The 10699-nt window shown below is 49.1% G+C and overlaps 1 protein-coding gene across 13 annotated transcripts in view; it reads left to right on the plus strand.

The window, feature by feature from the left end:
• The window catches only part of ANKS3 (ankyrin repeat and sterile alpha motif domain containing 3), a 42331-nt gene that overhangs the window by 2480 nt on the left and 29152 nt on the right, over positions 1 to 10699 (plus strand). For 4 of the 13 annotated variants that reach the window (XR_001888028.1, XM_017886223.1, XM_017886226.1 and 1 more), the window contains exons 2-5: positions 2548 to 2719; positions 5534 to 5732; positions 5931 to 6052; positions 7858 to 7939. The exons of 1 other annotated variant lie outside the window; for it this stretch is intronic. Coding sequence is in view for 11 of the 12 variants with exons in the window: in XM_017886223.1 (XP_017741712.1) it covers positions 2550 to 2719; positions 5534 to 5732; positions 5931 to 6052; positions 7858 to 7939 (573 nt within the window). In the remaining variant the exon portion in view is untranslated. Of the gene's footprint in view, positions 1 to 2547; positions 2720 to 3710; positions 3816 to 3919; positions 4043 to 5533; positions 5733 to 5856; positions 6053 to 7857; positions 7940 to 10699 lie in introns of those variants that run through there. 8 more of the 13 variants (XM_017886227.1, XM_017886228.1, XM_017886229.1 and 5 more) reach the window with 8 other exon arrangements.

Here is a 10699-nt window from a genome sequence, read left to right on the forward strand (position 1 = left end):
CCGCGCCCCGCCAGTTTTTTTTTTTTTTTTTTTGAGATGCTCTGTTGCCCAGGCTGGAGTGCAGTGGCTTTTTATTGGCTCACTGCAGCCGCCTCCCAGATTCAAGTGATTCTCCTGCTTCAGCCTCCCGAATACTGAGACTACAGGCGCCCACCACCACGCTCGGCTAATTTTTGTGATTTTAGTAAAGATGGGATTTCACCATTTTGGCCAGGCTAGTCTCGAACTCCTGGCCTCCAGTGGTCTATCAGGCTTCGTCTGGTTCTGATTGTCCTTCCGTCCTTGGGGGTTGTCAGACATGCAAGTCTCCAATAAATAGAGAACACGGCCTCACCCTGCAGGAGGCCTTTGGCGTGGAGGAGACATGCCCAGTGAAGGCTTGAGGGAGGTATAGAAGGGACTCTGAAGTGACACTCAGCTCAGAGTCTTTGGTTTCTTATCCAGGCTCCGTTGGCCAGAACGGTTCAGTGTGGGATTCTCACCTGCAGAGTGAGGGAAGGGACTGCATGATCTTGGGCTCTGTTGGCTGAAGAGGTGGTGGTTCCAGGAGGGAGGGCTTTGCCTGCCCCACCACACCTACAAACACTCTCACCAAGGGCCTGTGAAGTGTTTGTCCCCAACATTGGTGGCTTGTTTCTTCAGCCATCTTGGCTATCACCTGGGGCTTGGAAGCATTCTTCAGTAGAAACTGAGGTCCTCATTGCATCTATTAACTACCATAGCACCTGTAGGTGATGGCAACATGACAAGGCCTTTGTTTTCGCCTTTGCTTCCTTTCCTACCCTTGTTTCCTGGCACTCTTGGACCTAAGGATTCTACCAGGAAGCTAATGACTTGGCCTTGATTTGGGGATTCCTGGTGTGCCGTTACCCATGTAGGCCCATCTTGGGGAAAGTGTCACCCCACCAGTTCACTGGCCTATTTCATTTCCCCCCATATCTCTCTCTTCAAAGGATGCCAAAATGGAATTCCTATTCAGTTGGCCGTTGCTGAGTGCCACTAATCACATCCTGGTTTCTGTATTGGGGAATTGCTTTCTATTTTTTTCAGAAAAATTTATTTTTCTTTACTTTTTTGAAATTTTCAATTTCATAACCATTCCAGAAAAATTAATTTATATTTAAAATTTGTAGGCCAGGTGTGGTGGCTCATGCCTGTAATTCTAGCACTTTGAGAGGCTGAGGTGGGTGGATCACCTGAGGTCAGGAGTTCGAGACCAGCCTGGCCAACATGGTGAAAACCCCGTCTCTACTAAAAATACAAAAATTAGCCTAGCATGATGGCGTACACCTGTAATCTCAGCTGTTCAAGTGGCTGAGGCTCAAGAAGCCCTTAAACCCAGGAGGCAGAGGTTGCAGTGAGCTGAAATCACACCACTGCACTCCAGCCTGGGCAACAGAGCGAGACTGTCTCAAAAAAAATAAATACAATTTACATATAGTAAAATTCATTTTGGCGTTCGGGTCTGTGGTTTCATAAAGGCGTAGAGTCACAGATCCACCATCACAGTCATACAGAACAGGTCTGTTGTCCCCCAAATTCCCTCTCTGCCCCTAACCTCCAACCCTTTAATTTGGCCTTTTCCAGAATGTCGTGTAAGTGAAATTATACAGTAGGCAGGCTTCTTCCATTTAGCGTAAAGCATTTGAAATTCGTTCATGTGTTGCATGTCAACTGTTGGATCCTTGTGTTTAATGCTGAGTAGCATCCATTATACGGACGTGCCACCGTTTGTTTATCCGCTCTTTCATGTATCATAATAGCAGCCTTTTCAGATGCGTCACTGTTAGACGGTGAGGCACGAGGGATTGGAGGTGCTAAGTAGCAGAGGTGCCTTTTTTTTTTTTTGAGACAAAGTCTTGCTCTGTCGCCCAGGCTGGAGTGCAATGGCGTGATTTCCGCTCACCGCAGCCTCCGCCTCCCCAGTTCAATTGATTCTCCTACCTCAGCCTCCCGAGTAGCTGGCCTTCACGCCCAGCTAATTTTTGTATTTTTAGTAGAGACGAGATTTCACCATGTTGGCCAGGCTGGTCTTGAATTCTTGACCTCAAGTGATCCGCCCACCTCAGCCTCCCAAAGTGCTGGGATTACAGGTGTGAGCCACCGCACCTGGTCCGAGCTGAATTTTGATCTAACCCCGAATCCAGGGTTCTTCCCCACCACATCAAGGAGCTGATTTGGTTAAATAACCCAATTAGCATTTCTTTACTGCCCATCCAAGAGGCTGTCAGGTTCCTAGAGTTGATGGAAAATTCTCTTTTACCTGGTGCCTGAGGATGGAAGGAGAAGAACGTACTCCACAATTAATGCCTCACCATATGTGCTTCTTTTACTGGTGTGGTAGCAAGCTCACCAGATTTAGCATTGATGGGACTGCCCAAACCATACATTATTTAAGCAAAGAAATTTGTCTAAGTTACTCCCAGGGTTGACTGCGTTGGGTTATCAGTCTGCTAGTGTAGTGGTGTAGCAGGGGCAGGACCAGCCTGTTTCATGCCCTGGAACAACCAGCCAGGAAAGATCTAACCCTTGGGCCTTCCTCCTCAGTGATGTCCGAGCTCAGCGATGAAGCCAGCGAGCCGGAACTCCTGAACCGCAGCTTGTCCATGTGGCATGGGCTGGGGGCACAGGTCAGCCGGGAGGAGCTGGACGTCCCCCTGGATCTTCACACAGCTGCTTCCATTGGCCAGTATGAAGTGGTGAAGGAATGTGTGCAGCGGTAAGAGATCACGGGAGCTTCCCTGTCACATTTTGAATAGCGCAGTAATGGCTTCAGATCCCACGTGATGGGGCTTTGCACACAGATGTGGATGTGTAATGCGTGTAGAATAGGTTAACCTGCTTATCTCAGGCAGCTGTCAGTAATTATTGATGCTGGGCACTGACAAAGAGGCCGTTTTTATTCCTAGGAAGAAAAAGAGGGTGTAAACTTTGATCAGAAGCTTATAAACAGTCATTCTTTAACCAGACTAATTTTATTCACTAATTGCAGAAGTGCCCAAACAAACAAGCAAAATAAAAATGAAGACAGAAAGTGAAGGCCGGGCACGGTGGCTCATGCTTGTAATCCCAGCACTTTGGGAGGCCGGGGTGGACGGGTCACTTGAGGTCAGGAGTTTGAGACCAGTCTGGATAACATGATGGAACCCCATCTCTACTAAAAATATAAAAGTTAGCGGGCGTGGTGACATGTACGTGTAATCCCAGCTACTCAGGAGGCTGAGGCAGGAGAATCGCTTGAACCTGGGAGGCGGAGGTTGCAGTGAACTGAGATTGCACCACTGCACTCCAGCCTGGCGACAGAATGAGATTCCTTCTCAAAAAAAAAAGAAAAGAAAAGAAAAAAGAAAGCAAAAGGAAGGTGATCCCTGGCCTTCTTTTCCTGGAGGGTCCTGTGATCCGTGTTCCCTTCTAGCTTCTGCTACTGAGACAGGCTGGGCTTTTAGTGCCTCTGGGGAATGGCCTCCGGACCTCACTGCCCACCTGCCCTTTGCTAATCTGTTTACAATAGTTAGAGACAATAAAAAGCCCCTGGCCGGGCCCATGGCTGTGTCTTGCCCATAGCGGGATGTGATCATCTTGTTTTTGGAAAAGGGTAGTCTCCTCACTTCTACCCCCTTATGTTCCACACTGCCTAACTCTGTCTTCTGGTTCTCATTGGATATTGTGGTGCAGTGACCTCTCTCCCTATCTCCGCGTGCCTCTTCCAGTTCCCAGTGAGCCAAAGCAAAACCTTGCTGAAGCCCCAGGACTCCGGTTCCCAACTTGTGATCCTCACTTAGACATACCAGACCATGGAGCGCTGGTGCAGCTTGGTACGGGATAGTCTGTTGTGCTCCCCCTGCAGGAGGCTCTAGACATAGGCAGTTGGGTATGCAGTCAGTGCGACCCCTCACAGGATCACGTTTGAAATTCTCAGGCTCCTGAGTCTTTCGGTGTCCTGTTAAGATGCAGAGTCCAGAATGGCTCCGCAGAGGAGCAGCGGAAGGTGTTTGTGTTGTGGTGGGATTTCGACACTAGCTGAAGTGGAGGCTTGCTGACAGTAAGCACGGGATGGGGCCTGAGGGGAGATGGGGGCATCAGAAGGGAGGGGTGGGGCTGAACGAGGAGTGGTGAGAGAGCCCCAGAAAGGCTCTCTGCTGTTGTGTAAAGGAAGATAGTGTTAGGACGAGCTGGGTGCATTCGAGCCCTGTTGCAGAAGCATCTCCATGCAGCCCTCTGGCCGGGGGCTGCCACTGAACTCTGGTATCAGGACCTTCTGGAATGGCTGCCTGGGTGTGCATCCCAGAGTCACTGAGGGCTGCCAGGCAATGGAAGGTAGTTGCCTGGTATGGTCTAATAGGTGAATCCCGGCCGGGCACGGTGGCTCACGCCTGTAATCCCAGCACTTTGGGAGGCCAAGGCGGGCGGATCACGAGGTCAAAAAATCGAAACATCCTGGCTAACACAGTGAAACCCCGTCTCTACTAAAAAAATACAAAAAAATTAGCCAGGCATGGTGGCGGGCACCTGTAGTCCCAGCTACTTAGGAGGCTGAGGCAGGAGAATGGCGTGAACCTGGGAGGTGGAGGTTGTAGTGAGCCGAGATCGCACTGCTGCACTCCAGCCTGGGCAACAGAGCGAGACTCTGTCTCAAAAAAAAAAAAAAAGTGTGAATCCCACAAAAGGGACAGATCCTGGGTTTCAGTCAACAGTTGTTACACTCACTGCAGACAAGAATTGGGGAAGGGAAAAAAGGCCTGTGGGGGTTAACCCTGTAGGATCCCAGGTAACCGTGCAAGTGGGTATTATTTTAAATATGACTCCCTTGTCCCAACCCCAAAGTCACGACTGGGAAGCCCACAGTTTTTTCCCATGGGAAAATGCATTTCCAGAATTTTAACGGAAATCAGTGAGAAAGATAGGATTCTTTGGTCACAGATTTTTCGAGAATGTTTATTTAGGGTGAGGTGACAAAGGATGAATCAGTGGCGGTGAGACTTGTCCACGGTGGAGTCCTCTCTTTCGTCACTGCTCCTTTCCACCTAGCACTGGGCTAGTAGATGCCAGTCCTGCAGTGGCCAGGGTTTTTCAACTGTGGCTGTGTTGACAGTCCATGCTGGATCATTCTTTGCTGTGGGGCTGTCCTGGGCACTGTGGGATATTTAGCAGCAGCCTTGGCCTCCACCTGCTAAATGTCAGCAGCCCTTCCCTGCCCAGCTGTGAGAACCAAAAATGCCTCCAGACGTTGCCAGGTACTCCCTGGTTGAGCGCCATCTGTCTGTCTGGTGGTGTGAAAGAACATAGCCGGCCTCGGGCTAGGAGGATGCGAAATCAGCACAAGGAGACGAAGGCTCAGGGCCTCAGGAGGCAGTGTACGAGCAACTGTCAGCATTTCTCTGCCTGCCTGCCCCCAATCCCCACAACGTCCATGGTGGCAGATAACTTCTGCTTCCTGTCCACTCATCCCGCCTGGCCTAGGCTCGCCACCGGCTTTGGCGAACCCCACGTGTGAGGCGGCTGGCCATGTCTAGCATATCTTGCGTTTGTTTAGGAGAGAGTTAGATTTGAATAAGAAGAACGGTGGTGGCTGGACCCCGCTGATGTATGCCTCCTACATTGGCCACGATACCATCGTGCACCTACTGCTTGAGGCGGGGGTGAGTGTGAATGTGCCGACCCCAGAAGGGCAGACTCCACTGATGCTGGCCTCCAGCTGTGGCAACGAGAGCATCGCCTACTTTCTCCTCCAGGTGAGCTACGAGGGAACTCAGGCCCAGAAACCTGAGGGGCTCCCTGACCGCCCTGACAGAGACGCAAACCACTGCAGGCCATGGTGTTCGTGTGTGCTCGTGTAATCATTTCTGATTCTTGCAGCATGGCCGCCTGGAGGGCGCCCGCCCCACGCAGAGGAGATGAGGCCGTAACGCACGTTCTGTGTTCTCTTGAAGCAAGGTGCAGAGCTAGAAATGAAAGACATCCAGGGCTGGACGGCCCTTTTCCACTGTACCAGCGCCGGGCACCAGCACATGGTCAGGTTCCTCTTGGACAGTGGAGCCAATGCCAACGTGAGGTGATTGCCACATCTTTAGTGTCATCTGACTCTAAGGAGGTTGGCTGTGGAGGCAGCTAACCAGAGGTTAGGGCCACCCTGCTTCGGCAGGAAAGGCTCAAGATGAGGGGTAGGACGAGAGTCCTTCCAGGCGTGGGCCTTTTCCCACATCTGTGAGTGCATCTCTTCAAGCCCTCTCAGCTTCCTTTTCTTTATCTGAAACCCACCTGGGTCATAGAGTTGTAAAAATTATATGTTTTATTGTATGCCAGGGGCCTAACATACTGAATGGTATTTAAATGTCATACGTTACATGCAAATTCCTTCCATTTTCTTGCCTTTTGTATGGATGAGATGAGGTGATGCTTTAAAAACAGTCATGAAGGCCGGGTGTGGTGGCTCACGCCTGTAATCCCAGCACTTTGGGAGGCCGAGACGGGCAGATCACGAGGTCAGGAGATCGAGACCATCCTGGCTAACACGGTGAAATCCCGTCTCTACTAAAAATACAAAAAAATTAGCCGAGCATAGTGGCAGGCGCCTGTAGTCCCAGCTACTCGGGAGGCTGAGGCAGGAGAATGGCGTGAACCTGGGAGGCGGAGCTTACAGTGAGCCGAGATCTCGCCACTGCACTCCAGCCTGGGCGACTAAGCAAGACTCCGTCTCAAAAAAAATAAATAAATAAAATAAAAACAGTCATGAGTTTTGGCCGGGAGTGGTGGCTCACACCTGTAATCCTAGCACTTTGGGAGGCCAAGGAGGGCAGATCATGAGGTTAGGAGGTCGAGACCAGCCTGGCCAACATGGTGAAACCCCGTCTCTACTGAAAAAACAAAAATTAGCTGGGCTTGGTGGCGCAGTCCCAGCTACTCAGAAGGCCGAGGCAGGAGAACCACTTGAAACCGGAAGGCAGAGGTTGCAGTGAGCTGAGATCATGCCATTGCACTCCAGCCTGGGCAGCAAGAGCAAAACTCCTCAAAAACAAACACACAAACAAACAAAAAACCAGTCATGAGTTTTATAAGTTGGAAGTGGGATTGTTGTCTAAAGCTTGTTGTGATAATAATCACCTTTGAACAAACGCAGTGGGTGCCAATGCAGACCCACCCTGGCTGTCATCCATCCTAAGACACCGCATCATTTTGTATGCCACTGAGAAAAAATATGCTACTAATTAACAGTCAACTCACCTGTTGGTTTAAAGATGTTTTCTGACTTCAGAGATGTGAAAATATGAGCACTGTGTGTCTTAGAATGGCTGAAAACCAGCATTTCCCACGCGTGGTTCCTGACTTCTAGAGCAGCATGAGACGAGGAGGGATTCGGAAGCCCTCTGAAGACAGTGCCGAGTTAGCATAGCCGAGTATGAAAAGCAAGCTTCAGGAGCTAGGCGTAGCAAGGACAGCTTAGGTCATTCGTACCTGAGCTTTTTAGAGTGGGTTCGTGGAGGATGTTGAACTTGAAGCTAGGATTTGGATGAATGGATGGGAGACATTGGCTTTCTGTGAGGAGTAAGGAGTCAGAACTGCTTTTTGAATATGATTGAAGTGGAGATTTCAGAGGTAGCAGGGAATAGCCAACAGGAGGGACGATAGGCAGACATCTGTCTTTAGGACAAAGACCAGCCCTGGGGACAGACACCAGAAGAGGAAATAGAGCTGATGTGTTATTCTCATCTCACCTGTTAATTCTTGAAAGGGAGAGAGAGTGTTCTACGCTTAGGGTTCGGTGATTCGTGCACTGCCCTGGGTTTATCTTCAGCAGGGAGTTTTTGCCTGGCAGAACTTGTCTCTGCCAATCATCTGACTGTGGCCCACATCTTGCAGGGAGCCGATATATGGATTTACTCCTTTGATGGAAGCAGCTGCGGCTGGCCATGAGATAATCGTGCAGTATTTTCTGAATCACGTAAGTGACCCTGTTTATTAGCATGTAATGTAGTCTCAGCAAATGAGGAACCATATTACTGAAGTATAAGCTATTACAGAATTTTCCTTTGCGCAGAAATAATTGCTTTTCGTTCATTTATTCAACACATTTTCTTTATCTGTTGACGCCTGGTGTTGAGTGGTGCTTTGGCGTAAAGGGTACAATGGTGAGTAGAAATAGACACCTATTCCTGTAATAATTTTGAAAATACTATTTGAAAAATATGGAAAAATATTTTAAAAGTAAATAGCACTCGTAATCCTGTCACTTAGAAAAATTGTATAGAATAAGAAGGCAGAGGCCAGGTGTGGTGGCTCACGCCTGTAATCCCAGCACTTTGGGAGGCTGAGGCAGGTGGATCACGAGGTCAGGAGATCAAGATCATCCTGGCTAACACGGTGAAACCCCATCTCTACTAAAAATACAAAAAATCAGCTGGGCATGGTGGCGGGCGCCTGTATTCCCAGCTACTCGAGAGGCTGAGGAGAATGGTGTGAACCCAGGAGGCGGAGATTGCCGTGAGCTGATATCGCGCCACTGCACTCCAGCCTGGGCGACAGAGCGAGAGAGACTGTGTTTCAAAAAAAAAAAAAGCAGAGATTTTCCTCTCTTTTTCAGCCTCCCTAAGATACCCACTTGGTTTGGGAAAGAGCTCCCTAGGACTTTTCCTCTGCTGTGGATAGGTGTGTCTGTAGGCAAGTGTGTGCATATTGCTTTGTGTTTTGAACAAACTGGGATTCTACTTTTATTCTAACTTAGAGACATCTTATAGACATCTTATCTTTGTACAGTATTCCGTGTACAATCTGCCCCAGTTAATTCAATGAGTTTCTTATTAGTAGAAACTTGGTTTTCAACATTTTGCAATTATAAACAGTGCTCCGGGAATATCCTTTCACACAAAGCTTTAATACACTTACAGTTGTTTCTGTATATTGTATTTCTATTTTATTTTATTCTTTTTTTGAGACAGGATCTTGCCCTGTGTCCCAGGCTGGAGTTCAGTGGCGAGATGATGGCTTACCGCAGCTTCAACTTCCTGGGCTCAAGCAATCCTCCTTCCTCAGCCGCCAAGTAGCTGGGACCACAGGTGCATGCCACCACGCCCTGGCTAAATATTTAATTTTTTTTTTTTTTGGTAGAGTTGGGGGTCTCAGTGTGTTGTGCAGGCTAGTCTTGAATTCCTGAGCTCAAGCGATCACCTCAGCCTCCCAAAGTGCTGGGATTACAGGTGCAAGCCTGTCCACACAGAACCTTGTACATAAATATTCATAGCAGTATTATTCATAATTGCCAAAAAGTAGAAACCCCGCAAGTCTATCTACAGAGGAATTGATGAACAAAATATATATCTGTGTAGCAGGATATTATTCGGCCCTACAAAGTAGTGAAATTCTGATGCATGCTGCAGCATGGGTGAACCCTCAAGCATTAGGCTGGGCTGTGTGCGGTGGCTCACGCCAGTAATCCCAACACTTTGGGAGGCTGAGGCTGGAGGATCGCTTCAGCCCTGGAGTTGGAGGTTGTACTGAGCTATGATTGCGCCACTGCACTCCAGCCTGGGTCACAGAGTGGATCCTGTCTCAAAAAGGAAAGGAAAACATTAGGCTCAGTGAAAGAAGCTGGACACAAGAGGCCACACACGGCCGGGCGCGGGTGGCTCAAGCCTGTAATCCCAGCACTTTGGGAGGCCGAGACGGGCGGATCACAAGGTCAGGAGATCGAGACCATCGTGGCGAACACAGTGAAACCCCGTCTCTACTAAAATACAAAAAACTAGCCGGGCGAGGTGGCGGGCGCCTGTAGTCCCAGCTACTTGGGAGGCTGAGGCAAGAGAATGGCGGGAACCCGGGAGGCGGAGCTTGCAGTGAGCTGAGATCCGGCCACTGCACTCCAGTCTGGGCGATAGAGCAAGACTCCGCCTCAAAAAAAAAAAAAGAGGCCACACACTATGTGATTTCATTCATATGAAATGTTCAGAATGAGCAAATACATAGACAGAAAATAGATGAGTGGTTTCCTGGGTCTTGGGGGATGGGAAGATTGGGGTGATAAAAATGTGCTAAAATTGTTTGTGGTGATGGTTGAACAACTGTGAATGTACTAGAAGCCATTGAATTGTACATTGTAAGTGTGTGACTTGTTGGTATGTGGATTGTATCTTTATAAGGCTGTTAAACCCAATGGGGGGAGGTTGAGGCGGTCCTAATGAATTCCCACTACCAAGGTTGTCTCTCGTCCTGCCCACCAGTCGTATATAAAGGTGCCCATTTTCTCATGTCCTCACCAGCCCTGATGTCAGTCAGCCTTTTGTCAATCTGGCAGGTGAATTGTGGCATTTCATTTTGGTTTGTCCTTGTTAGTGTAGTTGAAATTTTTTTTTGGAGATGGAAGTCTTGTGCTCTGTCGCCCAGACTGGAAGGCTGGAATGCAGTGGTGTGATCTCGGCTCACTGCAACCTCTGCCTCCCAGGTTCAAGCGATTCTCCTGCCTCAGCCTCCCGAGTAACTGGGACTACAGGCACACACCGCCACACCCGGCTAATTTTTTGTATTTTAGTAGAGATGGGGTTTCACTGTGTTGCCCAGACTGGTCTTGAACTCCTGAGCTCAGGTGATCTGCCCCCCTCGGCCTCCCAAAGTGCTAAGATTACAGGCATGAGCCGCCGCGCCTGGCCAGTTGAACATTTTTAAATACATTTCTTGGCCGGGCGTGGTGGCTCACACCTGTAATCCTAGC

Source organism: Rhinopithecus bieti, unplaced genomic scaffold, assembly GCF_001698545.2.
Source record: "Rhinopithecus bieti isolate Rb0 unplaced genomic scaffold, ASM169854v2 scaffold_13704, whole genome shotgun sequence".
In the NCBI taxonomy this organism is placed as follows: Eukaryota; Metazoa; Chordata; class Mammalia; order Primates; family Cercopithecidae; genus Rhinopithecus; species Rhinopithecus bieti.